Genomic DNA, 17,753 nt, shown 5'->3' on the forward strand with positions numbered 1-17,753 from the left:
TGTCGGTCGCCTGCGCAGGGAGCGAGCTCTGCTCTGTTCTCGTGGCCAAAGACGGAGGTCAAATGTCACAATATCGGATCCTGAGTGCCAACGATATTTGCCTCTTTATGATAATCAAGGAACAGATGCAGCTCGCTCGCTGCCACGCGCCGCGCCCGCGTCATCGCAACCATCCCACTGCAAGCACTAACGGGCATGTGGCCTAATTCGTACCTCAGAAATAAAAAATAAAAAAATGTGAAAAAAAGTCATGTGATCCACAGTATATAAATGTAAATACCTTTTGGTTGAATTGTGTCTTATGTCGTCCCATTTACTTGCGACCGTCCCCGTGGTTGTCTTTCTTTATCTTTCCCTCCCAAATATCGATGCGGGTAAATTTAGTACCATAGACACATGGTTTCCTCTTTCGTGACTATTGTGCTATGTTGTGCTGACACTTAATGTAAAAATAAAAATAAAAAAAAAAATAAAAAAAAAAGCACCTTGTTCAAATACCACAAAAAAACAATCCGTGGGGTACCGTGAGGAGGCCGCCCTTCTTTTTGTCAACGTGGGCAAAGCCACTCGTCGTGTCGCATCTTCTAGCGGGAGATAATCATACTATAGCGAGGAGACAGGAAGGAGAAAAAAAAAAGGCTCATTATCGGACGGAAATCTTCGCGCCATTAACTGGGCTCGGGTTGTGATGTCGTGCACGACAACACAGTCCCGGTTAGAGGCGGTATTTAATGATTTCTTTTTTTTGTTTTTTAAGCAACCAAAATTCAGTTGCGATATTCCCAAGATGGCGAGTTATGTGTGCAGCTATCTTACAGAATGGAGTGGACTGCGTTGTTGGCATTAATAGCAAAGATACTTCGAACCTGCCGCGATCACGTTGTACCCTGGAGATGCGCACAAAGTGATGTGCACACACATTTTCGCACAGCATAAACAATTGGGTCCAAAACAACCCAAATTGGGTTAATAAAGTAAAAAAAAATGAAAAAAATGCTACTTGTGTCAATTCGACCCAACTACCCATTTTTTTTTTGGGGGGGGGGGGGTTGTTTAGTACATAAAAAAAGAAAGACAAGTGTTTTGTATTACACTCTAAAAACAGTTGGTTCAAAAGTAACCCAATTATGGATCAAAAATAGACAGATCCACTTTATGGGTCAATTTGACCCAGAAAATGACCCCATTTTTGGATCCAAGTAAAAGATATGGCCAATATTTATGAGATGTTTTACACTAAAAGACCAATTTCTTCACTCAAAGTTGGGTCAAATAGACTCACGTAGAGTATCAGTTTTTGACCCCATAGTTGGGTTATTTTTGACCCAATTGTTTTTAGAGTGTATTTTTTTTAAATTTTTTACCCAGGACCAAAATTGGGGTTATTTTTTGATGCCACAGTTTTAAGAGTGTGGCTCATCTATTGAACCTAAAATTCTGGGTCGGTCTCTTATTGAGCCAATTGGGGTTACTTCTGACCCAACTGTTTTTAGAGTGAAGTCCCGCCACACGACAAACACAGGTGTTTTTTTTTGTGATGCAGGGCGAGTCGAGTGCCTTTTTCCCTTCAACCGGAAATTGGACTGCTCTCCAGTACACATGCACAGCAGGGGTTGAATGATGAATCGACTTTACGACTCTGCGTCGGCGTTTAAAGCTTGGAGTCGACTAACGGCTAATTCAGGTTTTGCCATCTGGCGTCGTCGTCATCTAATTGGCCAAATTATGTGACTATGTTTACATGCAGTCAATATTGGGGTTAAGGTCAGAATTCTCGTTTCGGAAACATTCCAGGTAACGTGCGGTGGACAGAGTTACTTTGACTTTTTTTTTTTTTTTTGCATGCCTAAGATGTTGTGTCTTACACCACGCTGCGCTTTGGAACACCAGATAAGAGCGGCCCGATCGTTGAAAGAAAAAACATGCGCGGGGCTCACACTAATTACGACTAATTAGTGTAATGGTGGCTTGTATTTTTATTTTATTTGTAACCATTTGTTTCCATGCCAAATACACCTTTGCGATAAATAGAGGTGCAGCGATTAATCAACCACTAATCGATTATCAAATGAATCGATATTTATTTTTGATAATCGATTAATCGTTTGGAGACCTTGTTAAACTTTAAAGTGTGCAAATTCTATGAATTTGAGCCTCCCAACAGTAAATAGTTTCAGATTTCTGTTGTGTTGTGTTATGTTTGTATGTTCAAAAGAAGACATTTGCAAAAACATCTGCTTTTATTTTGGAAAACATTTTTGCAGTTTTTCTGACGGCGCTTACGCACCAAACCCACATTTGAGTCATAATTCATTTACATTTGTGCATTTTCTGCACTGCCATTTTCAAATCATGTCCGGTTTGTGGGAAGGACATTAAAACATGCTTAAACAAAAGCAAAATAATCAACAGATTAATCAATTATCAAGCCCTAATATGAAACAACTAATCCGCCACGGACGGACTCCATCGTGCTGTAAAAAATATCATTGACATCATCAATTAATCGATTTCGATTAGACTTTTGTCACATTAATCGTCTACAAAAAATATGTAATCGTTCAACCCCTGACGCGCGCGCACACACACACACACACTCGGGGGGGGGGGGGGCGACGGGGTTGTTATGGTGGGCGGGGGGGCACGCGGGCGAAAGTAAAGCAACTGGAGAAGCCACAAAGCTATGATCATATTTGACATATCGTTGACTTATTCGAGATTTGATCATCTCACTCTATTACCAGAGATATTTTTGTGTACTTTGTAATCTGAGTGTAGATGTGGTGTGTGTTTACAATTCCCACTCGTCCCTGCTATCCGAAACGTAGCCTCTTAACTCATTCACTGCCATTGACGGCTTTCGACGTCAAAAATTCATTTGAACTATTTTTATTAGTTTCAAATTTGTTTCCACTTTTGTTAACAAGAGTATGAAAACCTAGAAAAAAAATGTATTGTACGTTTAGAATAGATATAAAATTTGTGATTAATCGTGAGTTAACTCTTGAAATTATGCGATTAATTACAATAAAAAAATGTAATCGCCTGACGCCCCTATTTATTTTCTTTTCTTTTTTGTTTGATTACTTAATTATTTAATCTCAAGATTAATCACAAATTGTATATCTGTTCTATATGTACAATACATTTTTTTTCTAGGTTTACATACTCTTGTTAACAAAAGTGGAAAAAAAATGTGAAACTAATAGAAGTAGTTCAAATGACTTTTTGACGTCTATAGCCGTCAATGGCAGTGAATGAGTTAATTACTGATCCAAAGAAGAACGATTAGCTTTTGCTTTGGTTTGCTAACCCCCCCGCCAACTCCCACCCCGCCCACCCAAACCCTCTTCACTGGTCCAGGGCAGTATCACACTTAGGCAGGCATGTGTAAAAACAATTCCTCTTGATATACCTCAAATCTTGACGTTGGCCGATGACGGCGATGCTACAGTTCAGCAGCAAATGATCATTTGTGTGACTTCTTAGTGAGTTCAGTGTTTGCCATTTTGTGCGTTGACATTTTGAGTTCACTTATTGCCTGTATAGTTTTGCACGCTGTGCGATTTGAGAATTGGTATGATGAAGTCAGGATCATAAAATACAAGATCAACTCAGAAAGTGATTAGCAAACACTCTTGGTTCAGTTTGGCTCATTTTGTGTTGGAAGACAATCATCATCTATGTCATCTATGAGTGTTGATATGATTCCCATATTTAAAAATAAATTAATAAAAAAAAAAAAAAAAACACCTCTGTGAAAAGGGGTGGGACGAGCAATTCTTTATGCATGGAAACTATATAAGTGTATTTAAAACTGCAGGATTAAATGTACCTTGACAGGCAGCAGAGTTGGGAGAGAAAACGAGAAAAAAAAAGAAGACTGGATTTGGTTTTCGATAGAGATAGACCGATATGGTTCTTTTCAGGGCCGATACCGATTATTAGCGGTCAAGAAGGTTGATAACGGATATTTGAAGCTGATATTCATTTTCAGTAAATTTCGGGTGGGGGGGGGGGGGGTGAATATGGCCGTCAAAAAAAAAAAAAAATACAAATGCCAATCTTGTTGTAATGTCTTAACGTATGATTATTGAACAATATTTCAGACTTTTCAAAATGTATTATCTTAGACAATTTCCATCATTTTAAATGTATCAGCACATCTTAAAAAGTTAAATGGAAACTTAAGCAAGTAAATACCATAGCTCTAAAAGATGCTTTTCTACAGTAAATATTTTTTCCCCAAAATGTAAAAATACCTGAAATCTTAAACTTTCAAATTTCTCTGTTTTATTGTCCAACAAAAACAATTGGTTCAGAAGTTTCCCAGGGTCAGAAACATCTGAAAATTTAAATAAATAGCTCCGAGATTAAAATGTTTTTAGATTGACTTTATATCTGATATCATTTGTCAGATAAAAAAAAAAAAGTCTGATACCGATGTTCGTCAAAATAATCGATTATCGGTCTATCTCTAGTTTCCAAGTACATTCCTTTAAGCAAAAATGTTTTTTTTATGTGGTGTTTATGTATTTGTATAAATTTGAAGTGTTTGTCTGCACACCAGCGTCAGTTCTGTGTCTTCCGCTGACCTTTTGTCTCTCGTTACCTCATTTTGTGTGCAGATAAGTCTGCAAGCTCTTTTATTTATTCATTTCTAAACCATGCAGGTACGAGAGCGGCTTTGTGTCGTGCGGGTTTTCTTTGTTTTGCCTGTATTTAATCTCCCGTTCGATTGGATGGGCCGGGGCTGTTTGTCTGCTTTAGTTGCTGGCCCAAGCGCAAACAAACAAACGGCCGAGCTGCTGCTGAAAGGCGCTTTCTTCCAGTGCATCAAAATGGCGTCATTTGTTTTCCCCTCAGAGCGGTGGAAGCCCCCGTGTCGATGTTCTCTCCCTCTCCCGCAGCCAATCAATCAATCAGAACCAAGTGTCTTTGTGATAGTAGGAGACAATCAATTTCAAATAGAGCAAAGAGACAAAAAAAAAAAAGATGGAGGGAGGGAGAAAGCGTGATGGAGGAGGAGGGCAGTGACACCGGACAGGAGAGATGCGGTCATGTGTGTGGGTTGACCTTTGACCTACGGAGAGCGACCTTTCGGGCGGGAGGCACCCGGGACCCTCTCCGGTGTTGCGGAGGGAGCCGAGCTCTGACATGTTAAGCGGACATCTAATCGAAGACTTTGATCAAATGCCTGCACACACATGCAAAGATGCGCACGCACGAACGCGCAAATGGCGGTCACGAAGAGAGACCATTTTCTTATCTCTCCTAAAAGAAAATATGTCACATTTGTCTGCCTTGACAAATAATACAGTGATGAAAAAAAAGAAAGGGCAAATTGTGTGTTTGGACTGACAATGAAAATAAAGATTAAACCAATTAGCAGACCTGCGTCTCGTTGTTTGTGGCGATGGATTCCAAATGAGGTGCTCTGCTACCATCTGGTGGCAGAAATAAATAAATGCATGCAGTCATTAAGAGGGGAAACCCGGAAACGGGAACATTTTTGCCCAGCTCTCTACTTTGGATGCATGGGAGACATTTTTCCAAGAATGCCCACATAATCCTAACATAAATTAAACTAAATGCCATTAAGCAAAATTAAAAAAAAAAGAAGGACTATAACGTTTAAAGGTTAACTTAATTTGATTTTTTCTAAATTAAAGGTGCTTCAAAGAGGCTGGGTTGGGTTCAAGGTTTCTTCTTAAGCAAGAGTCATTTTAATTGCATCTGCCCCCAAGTGCTTTCTCATGTGGGTTCAGTTGACTAAACAGTTTGAAATTGTGGTTCTCGATCTGCTCAATGAGTCTTAAGATAGTTTATGTTAAAACTGACCTCACTTCATAATAACAAATAGGAAATTAACAAAACAAAACTATGGAGTATAATTGTATGCACAATGCTCAATATATTGAGAAAGTTATACAAACATTAAAAAAAGAAAGAAAGTGACGACGTAAATAGATAATTAAAAATACAATGCAAAAAACTGAATGAATGAAAGATGACGTTGACATCATGAAGTCAAAATGTGAAACAGCATGATGAGGACCAATTTTAATAAAACTGAATGTATTGGTCCGTTCATGGGTTAGCTGTTGTAGTTTTTGTTTTCATTCAGCTTCTTGTTAAATAATAGCAAATTGTGCTAAATGTATATATACACTGTATATTGAAACATTCAACAGTTTGGCCCTTTGACCTTCTCTAAATTTTGGAATGAATACATATAAAATGATCAGATTAAATTCACCTGTACAAGATTTAGTGCATTTTAGATTCATCCTGAAATTTCACACGAAAGTCTAACATCTGAGAATTGTATTTTCAATTTGTAAGAAAAACAAACGTACCCGTTGTTGAGTCGTTGGCTTGACTCCGCCATTTTTTCCAACATTTGTCGTTTTACTTTGACAGCAATGTCAAAGTGTCTGGTTTAAATAGTGTTCTCTTTTATTCATCTATTTAATCGCTCTAGCGGTTTGCTTGCAAAGTAAAAAGACAACAACTATCCACGCGTAGAAAACGTTCTCGAGCTGTTTACTTCGCGTCACTGTCACTCTTCTTTGATTGATGACATGTCATGACAGTTGACGCCACTTGTGTTGTGGAGTAAGCAGCACCACCTAGTGTTCAACCTAAGAAGTACAATATACATGACGTCAAGTGGTATGGGATTTTTCATTGTTTATGCTGCTGGGACTGTGAATTTTCCTTGTGGATAATCAAAGTATCTATCTATCTATCTATCTATCTATCTATCTATCTATCTATCTATCTATCTATCTATCTATCTATCTATCTATCTATCTATCTATGACACAATGACACCCAAATGCTTCCCTATTTTAAAGCAAATGCATCTTAAAGATGGACTCCTCGTGGCACAAAGGGGCAAGTCTTGATGGAATTCTTATCGTGATATTTTCTCTGTCTATCTATTAAGACGATAACAATCACAGACAACGCTTCAGACATGGTCACATCATGACTTTATGACAAAAATGACAATTTACAAGACAGCCAGCATATAAAACACGTGAAAAAAAAAACAGAACTCTTGTGTTTTTGTTTTTATTGGCAACTATACATCGTTCTGTTTTCTTTCCCATTGAGACTTAGTAGCCGCGGGCCTGAGCAAAAAACATGCGAGATCCCTGGAGAAAAGAAGCACTACTTACAGCAAGTTCTCTATGACTAGACTCTATTTGACGATACCTACACTATTTACAGTCAACGGTCATTTTCCTCCGTCAGACAACAAAGTCCACAGATTTGATGACACCGTATGGCTAGTAGATCGATATGTACATTCTTCACACGCAAGGATTTACACGTTAATAATAATATTAAGAGTTTTTATTTTCATTCCAACAGCTGGATGCTCAGATCCACATGTGGTTTATAACAGTCTCCTTTACGCTTTCATTGCTTTAATGATCGCCCATTTGGAGCCGGCATGTTTGTCTTTACATCAGATCGGAATTTAGTTAGTGAGGACCGTAATAAAGCGTCGAAATGTAAAAAAAAAAAAAAAATCGGAAGATTTCAATGACAGCTCACGCAGAATGCCATCAATAGATGAGAATGTGTTACATCGCCATTGATCCGGGGGGGGGGGGGGGGGGGGGGGGTGTTGGTGGTGATCAGAAACTCCGGCTTGTTCTTAATTCATTTGAAAAGGTAATGTGTAAAGCCAGGTCTCTTTACACCCCCCACTCCTTCAAAATAATTGTTCCAGTGACAAGGTTCAAATCAGATCAATGAATGTATGCCATTGATAATCCGGTCCTCACACAATATTGATCAGTCCCACGGAGCATGCTTGGAATGCTAATCTCTAATCCATAGCTGTACACGTCAGAAAACATTCGGAGAGTGTTAAGATTAAGGATGTCATCCTGCAAGAACAGTAACATGTTCATAATGAAACTTACTGTCGATATAAAAAGTCTACACGTCACTGTTCAAATAACAAATTTTCATCATATCATTTTTAAAATAATTTTATAATATTATGGAATTATGAACAGTTCCACATAGCAGTTAATCAGACACTTGAAATGGTGGCAGGTGTGTTCTGACTCTCATTTAGCATGTTTTTTCCCCCCAATGATCATTCTAAACCCCATTTTTAAAAAAAAGGCATTTAAACGGGGGTGTGTAGACTTTTATAGCTACTCTGCATAGTCCGTCGCATGGCCGGCAACATCACCGACAAGTGCCGGCACGCGTTTGGCAAGAGAGCGACGACCACAGAGACGATGCATAGATTCCACCTGCTTGAGCCACAAGAAAGATGCTTTTCTTTTCACGCCAAAGCTGTGAGAAACTGTCAAATAGTTGCTTCTGATCGATTGGAAGCTTGTGAGAAAATCATTAGAGCACCGCCTTGTCCATGATCACAACAGTCCTTTTTTGTCTCCTTATAATTATTTGTTACCTAGAAACCAAAAGCTGTTTCCTCTTGCTGTTACGCTTGATGACCACTTGGGGTCAGCACAGTACCGCACTGCCGATAAGGATAAGGTTCAGTCATCAGAGTTCTGCCTCACAAAATGTAAATATTTGCTGACAAATGCACTCACAGTCATTTGCAATCAAGGTTCTATTTCCACGATGTGTCGTATTTCGGTATCAAGGATGGCCTCCACTATTTCTATGCCAACCGGATTTGAGAGGTCTGTTTTGGAAATGTGACTAATAGGCTAAGCAATCACCAAATCAGCCAAGCTGGCCTCCCAGTCATCCTATTAATGCTCCCCTCAGCTATGCTAACGCATCTCAAGTCTAATCCAATGAAAATAGCAGCTGTGGGAGCTGGAGTGAAAATGCATTCGTGGTTGGAATGACGCCAGGCCAAAGTCTCAAAGGTGATGATCAAATCTAACATTGTGTACCAAAATAGATTTTTTTTTCTAATACTTTTTTTTTTATATATATTATATACATTAACTCTTTCACTGCCATTTGACGGCTATAGACGTCAAAAATTCATTTGAACTATTTCTATTAGTTTAACATTTTTTTCCACTTTTGTTAACAAGAGTATGAAAACCTAGATTTTTTTTATTGTACATTTAGAACAGATATAAAATTTGTGATTAACTTATTCACTGCCATTGACGGCTATAGACGTCAAAAATTCATTTGAACTATTTATATTAGTTTAAATTCCCCCCCACTTTATTTAACAGGAGTATGAAAGCCTAGAATTTTTTTATTGTATTAGAACAGATATAAAATTTGTGATTAATCGTGAGTTAACTAGTAAAGTCATGCGATTAATTACGATCAAAATTTGTAATCGTAATTAATCGCATGACTTCACTAATTAACTCACGATTAATCACAAATTTTATATCTGTTCTAAATGTACCAAAAAAATATTTCTAGGTTTTCATACTCTTGTTAACAAAAATGGAAAAAAAATGTTAAAAAAATAGAAGTAAAGTAGAATAAAGTCTGCAGCTGTCAATGGCAGTAATGAGTTAACTAGGACTAAGTCATGCGATTAATTACAATGAAAAATTGTAATCGCCTGACACCCCTCATTTTTAATAATCTTTTCTTTAAAAAGAAAAGATAATTAAAAAATATAAAAAATAAAAACATTTTAAAAGAAAAGATTATTATAAATTAGGGGCATCAGGCGATTACATTTTTTAATTGTAATTAATCGCATGACTTCAATAGTTAACTCACGATTAATAATTTTTTTTATATCTGTTCTAAATGTACAATAAAAGCATTTTTCTAGGTTTTCTTACTCTTGTTAACAAAAGTGGAAAGAAATGTTAAACTAATTGAAATAGTTCAAATGTATTTTTGACATCTATAGCCATCAATGGCAGTGAATGAGTTAAAGAGACATTCGGGGATCCCTAGCGCCATCTAGTGATCAAAGAATAGCATTAGAGGCACGCAGGAGCGCACACACTACGGTGGCTCTGAGAGACCACATTTCGCAAGCCGACCACCAATTCTTACTTTGCGTGAGCAAACGAGCAAAACGAGCATCTCGGCAGCTCACGTAAGCCATGTTATATATTAAGTGATTACTAGACATACATTTATATAAAAATAAGATATGTTTATGCGATACAACTTATTTTTTTTTGCATACTATTGACTTAAACAGTCGGTTTTTAAAATGAATGAATGATTTGTTCACCACTAGATGGCGCTAGGGGTCACTGGAGGTCCCTTTAAGTGTTCAAACCGAATAACCTACATAATTCAAGCTTAACTGATAGCAGTGCCAATTTTGTGCGCGTGTGTATGTGTGTGTGTGTGTGTGTGTGGGGTTTGTCTTATTTTGGTCTGCATTTTTGAAGCGTTCCCCATTGGAACATATCCTAATAGCGAGACTGCTGCTGCTGCTGGAAATGGAGCATCTCGACGACGATAAAGCAACCTCAGGCAAGGGCGAACCGAAGGAGGCGGGGGGTGGATGTGGGGGGGGGTATTGCTAAGCCTACTTTCTGAAGAATCACAGCAGAGATGAATCGAGCTCTATAGACTGAGGCGATAACTTTGGCTTTAAAGCAATGGTTACGAAGGGGAATGCTTGGAAAGTGTCGATTGAAAGGCTTTGCAAATAGAAGAAGAAAAAGACCTTTTTTTTTTTTTTCTTCTTTTGGGACTGAGCCATCCTTGAGTAATGAAAACAGTCACAAGTTGTGCGTTGGATTCTGGAGTCACGGTTTCTTTTCTTCAGGTGTAAGCGAACGTTAGAAGAAATCTGTAGAGCAAACACATCACTCACTATGTGTTCCACAGCCAGAGAAATATCCCAGTGCACAGTAGGAAAGTCCCAGTCATATTCATGGAGGAAAAAGGTGGGATTTTTTTTTTCTTGTTCGGAAACCTGGGTCACCCCTTCTGTTTTTTTTTTTTGTTTTTTTTTTAAACGTCACCCATCTAATGGCATCCCAAAGAGCCGCCATTGCTAACACGACGACACGTGACTCAACGACCACACAGAACACTCGTCTACTACCACACAACCACATTCCAGCCTAATACTGTGAACTGGGGAAGAAAGGGGGCGTCGACACGGAGGGTGCCAAAAAATGCCCAGCGGGGAGGAAGATGGCAAAGAGGACAACACGGAGACGGAAGAGAACAAGAAAACTCACCCGGAACTATTCTTCGATTATGACTCATGTGCACACAATAATACCATCGCAGATCACTACGGACATTCCTGATGTCTTCTAAGCCTAATTACCATTTGGGGGAAGCGGACGAATGGAAGCACAAGTGGCTTGGCTAAAGGTGAGGAAACAACCATGAGGGCGGAGTTCTGTTCTTAACACTGGCAGGCAAAAAGTTGATCGGTTCTCATTCATTAGCGTCAGGCATTGAAGTTGTTCATTTGGCTTGTAAATAGCCAAGAAGTCAGACGTGTTTATATGATTGTGCTTTTGTGAGAAGAGAAATTGTATTTATTGATACAGTACAAGTGATGTAGGTTTTTAATATTAGTGATTTGCAACACGGGTTTTAAGTTCAGGTCATTGTTTAACAATAACTAGACAGACTAAAGGATCAAATGATGCTTCTTTGTAAGTGCTTGAAGTCCACGAGTCAGGGAGGGGCCACATAGATGAGAGAGGGGGCCGCCATTTTTCATCGGGGCTACCGGGGGGCCACATAGATCGGACTGTCATTTTCAATTTAGACAAAAATACGTGTCGGCCTGCGACTAGCGAAAAGCCGCATAAAATCGACGGCCAAAGGGAATTCATTTGGAAAATTGGGCTTTTTTGGGTTTTTTTTGCAAACCCAAAAGATTCTTCAAAAACACTGAGGAACTTCCGATATTTTTTGTCTCCCCTCAAAAACCCTCATCTCGAATCACAAAAAAATAAATACTGAAAAAAGAAAAAAAATCCATGAATTGGTGAATCCTACTATAGTAGAAGACACGTTTATAATTTCCCCCTAAATTGAAATTGTTTTTTTTAAATGTGTTTTGTATGTAATTGATTTCATCCTATGTTAAGGAGGAGTTTGCAGTAAAAAAAAAAAATCAGATTTAATCATGTTTGTAAAATTATCCCTGGCCCATCTTGTGCCTCTAATTTGATTTAGAAGAAACTGCCACACTGTGGAGTGACCCCCCCCCCCCCCCCAACCCATCAAGAGACGACAGAAGGTGTGACTACGGGGTGTCCATCTTTTGCCTGCACTTGTGGGCATTCCCCCACAGTCTTGCACTGACCTGGTACCGTGAGCTTGTGGAGCTTTGCTGAAAATATGGCGGAATCTCAACCTCCAGGAAAAAAAATATAGGAAAAAAGCCCATCACTTGTTTACCAAAAAACTAACAAACACAAACTATCAAACAAAACATCTTTGAGTATTCAAAAGGGATGCGGAACGAACAACATTCCTGCCCTGGGATTTGTTAATTTAACTGAGGCTACATGCTAATCTGTTAGTCTGCTAGTCGTTTTAACACTGGAAACTCCCCCTTTAACTCATTCAAACCCAAAAACGTATAAATACGTTTTTTAATACTTTGTCCTTCACGTATTTATACGTTTATTATGTTTTTTATGCTACAGCATACAGAAGGCTTTGATGCTGCTTCTGACTTGAAGAGGTCTCTTAAAGCAATGGTAGTTATTACAAAAATGGCCAGCAGGTGGCAGCAGAGTATAAGAGATCAGCCAAGCTCTTTTTGACAGTGTTTTCAACAGGAATGTGATCAATGATGAAACTTAGCTATTTTCTAATGAAAACGGAAGCAGATAAGAATCTACTTATTTTTTTCCTGATGAAAGAAGATATGCTAATCTTTCTTTTGGTAGGTTCCATGTTTTTATAGCAATAGAACACAATATTCTGTGGGCCTTGCAAAATCAGTCAATATCCAGTAAAACAGCTGGGAGCGAAGGTGGTCGCTTCAGTGAAAATGACTGGGAGTGAACGAGTTAAAGGTAAAATGACTCGACTAAAAGGTTTTCTTTAAGGGCTGATTTAGTTTTTGTCTTCTACAAAAATACTTAAAATATATACATCAAATAGTACTTTCATATGTCATATTATGGCTTAAATAGTGCGTGATGTTAACTGTGATGGACTCCAGCTTCCTGTAACCGTCAACTGGATACGCAGTACAGAAAATGAGTGGATTATAAAACGATTCCAGCCAATTTGAATAAACGAGGTGCTCACTTGTCAAGGGATTTTTTTAAGTATGTGTTGAGAACAGAACAGGCCCACATGGAGGGACGTGAAATGTCCAAAGGGTTCCCAGCGAGCGGATCACAGATGACGAGAGACACGGAAACCAAAAGCGGAGGTCGAAAACAACAGAAAGAAACAACAGAGCAGCTCCAAGAAAAGCTGCCGGCAAAACCACAGTACGACTTTCCACTGCACAATGCAGATGTTGTGGGCAGGGTTAACACGACTTCATTTACATTTGTGTCCGCGGTCTCCAGCCAGGGACCCCTCCCAAAAGGAGGACCCAGTGGGGGTGGATGGGGCAAGTAGGGGGGATGCACTGGGCTAGGGGAGGCAGAGACATTTGCACACGGGCCAGCGCAGAGACAGAGAGAGCAGGTGCAGTTTTGGGGTGTCGTGTAACTATTTTAGCGGATATAAAAAGTCTACACACCCCCATTCAAAATGGCAGGTTTTTGTGATCGATCTCAGTAGACCGAGAGCAATCTTTTCAAAAGTTTTTTCCACTATTTATCTCACATAATCTGTACTCAATTGAAAAATACAAAATTGGGATATTGTAGTTGCAGAAGTGTGCACACCCTCCTATCAATGGTGAGGTAGCCGTGTTTAGAATTATCCAACCGCGTTTAAACTCTTAAAATAGTTATAGGTCAGAACTAAGGTGTAAAAAAAGTTTTGCTCTAATTTACCTTGGGCTCATTATTCATATCACAAACACCTGGCATTTCAACAAAGACATTTGACATCCGCTGTTCGTGATTATGTTTGGTCTTAATGAATTGAGTTGTTAATGGTTGCACTAATTAAAGCCTGTTTGCTGCATGGGCTTTAAACGACTCCATAAAAGCAACCGCAATTACTATGGCTTAGTTTCTTCATGCATAAACGTACATCGGATTTCCCCCAGGAAACCAATTTCATCTTCATGACTCCACACGCATTATTTCTGGAATGTTGCAGCTGATACTGAGTGTTGTAATTTGCCGTTTGTTGAGAGAACGTCTCCTGTCCACTCATTCCGTATGTGAGGACGATTGTGCGTGTGCCAGTGTGTGGACTGCAGCGTGTCCTCTGTCTGCCTCTGAGTCGGTGCCGACCATCCAGGCCGCTCCCCCCTGGCAGCGCTCGGAAGGTCAGATGTGCACCAATGCAGCAGAGAGCCGGGACGAAGGCCGCAGGACCAAAAAGGTCAGCGCTCGCCTGTCGATTGCAGATCACGATTTGGGCTTTTCGTGCTGCGGGGGAGGAGGAAGATGACCTCTTCCGCCCTTTTTACTTGACCCGCAAACAACGGGGTCCCGGTACACTCGCTTGCATTGGTTGTATTGGTTGCCATGGTGATGTGTATCCAGCGGGCTTGACTTTGAAGCAAACCACGTGGACACGGAACACCATGGCAACCTTTGGCCAGTGCGCTCGTCCCAAACTCACACAGCTAATGTCGCAAAATATCCCAATAGAGACCAAATCCAATTTTTTTTCCTTCCTCAACAATTAGTTTATATTTATTCATATAGTCTACATACATTTTGTAAACTAAATTATAGATTGTAACATTAATGAAGGATTTAAAATCTGCCTCTAACTGCAATGCATGTTCCTTAAAGTGAAAGTCAACCTTAAACATTTCTTGACAATAATATATTATATGCGACCTCACTAGTCAAAACATGACATTCTGATTAATATTAGATTTGTGGAATATGAGTTATGAAGCAAAAGCCGCAGTTGCTGTTATTGTTGACTGAAGATGACATCATTGTTCAGGGCTCAGGCAACAACCAATTACAGCTCACCTGTTTTCTGAATCTGCGCTGTGATTGGTTGTTACCTCACAGTGGCAAAATGGCCGCCCCCCTGAGATGGATAAAAACGGCTGGATTTCGCTGCTTAACTCATATTCCACTAACACAATATTAGCTAGAATGCCATATTATTGTAAAAAAAAAATGTTTTTGAGGGGTTGACTTCCCTTCAAGAAAGCATACTAAAAAAAAAAAAATAAAAATCTAGAAATGCAAGTCTTTTGAATTACCCAACTGCAAAAGAGCATCATAGGGAAATTTAAATAAACATTAAAGTTGTTTTTTAAATTCCCCCATTAATGAAACCAGACAGAAACCTTCTCTCATAGCTCAGCCAATTGTACAACTCCTGTAGTTGATATAAAACACGAAAGATCCCCAGATCCTTCCTTCTTTTTCCTATTAAATGATTTGAAACAGATTATTTTTTATAGACCCGATCCTGTTGTGTAATTAGCGTTAGAAGGAGCCATTGACAATTTTGTGCGATTCACTGGCTGTGTGCGTTTGCGCGTGTCAAGCACGTGTGTGAGACGTGCTTATGCCTCCCCCGAGGGACCCCTGGCTGCGTTGTTTCATATCATTTTCATGTTAAACTTCCTGGTCCCGCCCGAAGAGCTCCCAGTGACGGGTTCGGATTTGCGGAACGAGTACTCCACTGTGAAGTTGTTCTTACGTTGGCCGCGTCCCCGACTCCACACGAACAATAGCAGGAAGCAGAAGAGGACCACCCCCAGGAAGGTGATGCAACCCATCGCCGTGGAGACCAGGATGGTTGTCAAGTCCAAGGTGAATTTCAGGAACACCCGAGTGCTATTCAGGTTTGTGTCATTGAAGAAGTCGCCGCTGTACAGCGAGCGATTGAGAAAAAAGGCTGAGGCGGCATCCAGTGGTTGGCTGCGAACGGTGAGAGTCGCAAAGTAGGTGTCATTTCCTCCGGCGTTGCTGGCGATGCAGATGTACGTCCCGCTGTCAGTCAGCTGCGCGTAGCGGATCTCCAGGGTGCCGCTTGGGAGAACGGTGACGCGGCCCGAGCTCTTCGCCGTGATGCGTCGACGCTGCGGGGATATCCAGATGATGGCGGGTGCCGGTTCTCCTTCCGCATGGCAGAGGAAATTCACCGGCTGGCCCTCTCGAGCGGTCACCTGGCGTGAGATGCAGGAAAGCAGAAAATAGACGAGTGCTGACACATCACCTTTTCATTTTGAACGTTTTGCTAACTGGTGTATTCACAATGTGCTACTCACAGAATTTTTTTTTTGGGGGGGGGAATCTATTTTCCCTTATTTGCTAAAAAACTCAGATATATGGCAAAAGCTTCGTCTAATACTAATTGTGCTTTGGCGCCATCTTGTGGCAACTAGGAACTATGTTGAAGTGAAGAGCCTCATTTAGACAGGCCATAGCTCTGTGTCATTAAAAAGTAACACTTTACCACCATTTTGTGGCATCTTGTGGATTTTAGACTCCGCAAAACCAGGTCTAATTAGTGGTATAACGCAGCTTTGGTGGATTTCGTCAGACAGATTTGGCGCTCTGCGGACGTTTGTGGTGGATGTCATCGTATTTAATATGTCAACAATGTGGGATAATGCCTCTGAATTATTGTACAAATCAATTTATTGATAACATTATTAGGATTATTATCTTAAAACTTTTGAACTCTTTTACCGGCAAAAACGTTTAATGACGTTTATTAAAATCCAAATGAATGCCGCCAAAAACGTTAATTGACGTTCACAACGTTTTTTTTTTTCTCAATGGGCAGTGCAACGTGTTGTGCAGCGCTGCCTGGCCAATGGGCTTGTGAAATAAAGAACACCCACTAACTATGGCCAGCAGATGGCAGCATTGTATCGCCTGTTCTGCCGGTGTATGCAATTGCAGTGAAACCGATTGATATGAGGTAGTAAAATGTTTTCAAGGATGACGTGAACGATCAAAGTCTTTGTCACATTAAATCTAATTCACAGAGCGTCACTAAAACAATATTTGTGGCAAAATCACTGTTGTACAGGGGTGCTGGAGCCTATCCCAGCTGTCTTCGGGCAGTCGGCGAGGTACACCCAGAACTGTTTGCCAGCCAATGCAGGGCACACATAGACGAACAACCCTTCACAGTCACATCTAAAGACGATTTAGGCTACCTGCATGTTTCTCCTAATGTGTGAGGAAAGTACTTGGGGAAAACCCACACAGGCACGGGGTGAACATGCAAACTCCACCCAGGAAGGCCAGCGTGCTAACCAGTCATCTTTCATGCCGCCTTCGATGAACCAAATATGCTTATTTTGGAAATGTGGAATGAAGCCGGACTACCCCGAGAAACCCCTTTCAAGCATGGACACAGCATGCAAACTTGCCACACGATGGATTGACCTGACTGGAACCTCGGCCCTCACAACTGTGCTAACCACTACAACAGTGGTGTCAAAGTCCAGTCCTCGAGGGCCTGAGTCCTGCATGTTTTCAAGGTTTCCCACGTTCAACTGTAGCTGATTCATATTTAAGATCATCAGCAAGCTCTGCAGGAGCCTGATAAATATCCTGATCATTGAATCAGGTGTGTTGGAGTAGAGAAACCTCGAAAACATGCAGGACTCGGGCTCTCGAGGACCGGATCTTGACACGTGCACTAGAATATTATGTCAATATACATATATGCATATATTTCAAGGGCTTAACTACACTATGGCCGCTAATTCAATCAAACTGGTTAATGTGGGAAATTGTGCATAG

General features: G+C 40.2%; 2 protein-coding genes across 2 annotated transcripts in view; both read right to left on the minus strand.

Moving 5' to 3' along the window:
* Positions 1–6,662, minus strand: part of LOC144042814 (solute carrier family 22 member 21-like) — a 55,631-nt gene extending 48,969 nt beyond the window's left edge. Inside the window, exons 1-2 of the mRNA XM_077555812.1 lie at positions 6,360–6,662; positions 5,395–5,447 (exon numbers count right to left, since the gene is read on the minus strand). The gene's annotated coding sequence lies outside the window, so the exon portion shown is untranslated. The remainder of the gene's footprint in view (positions 1–5,394; positions 5,448–6,359) is intronic.
* Positions 6,663–9,344: 2,682 nt separating this feature from the next.
* The window catches only part of lingo3b (leucine rich repeat and Ig domain containing 3b), a 102,532-nt gene continuing 94,123 nt past the window's right edge, over positions 9,345–17,753 (minus strand). Inside the window, exon 6 of the mRNA XM_077555809.1 lies at positions 9,345–16,159. Within this exon, the coding sequence (XP_077411935.1) occupies positions 15,590–16,159 (570 nt within the window). The 3' untranslated portion in view covers positions 9,345–15,589. The remainder of the gene's footprint in view (positions 16,160–17,753) is intronic.

The sequence above is a fragment of the Vanacampus margaritifer genome, chromosome 2, assembly GCF_051991255.1.
Source record: "Vanacampus margaritifer isolate UIUO_Vmar chromosome 2, RoL_Vmar_1.0, whole genome shotgun sequence".
Classification (NCBI taxonomy): Eukaryota; Metazoa; Chordata; class Actinopteri; order Syngnathiformes; family Syngnathidae; genus Vanacampus; species Vanacampus margaritifer.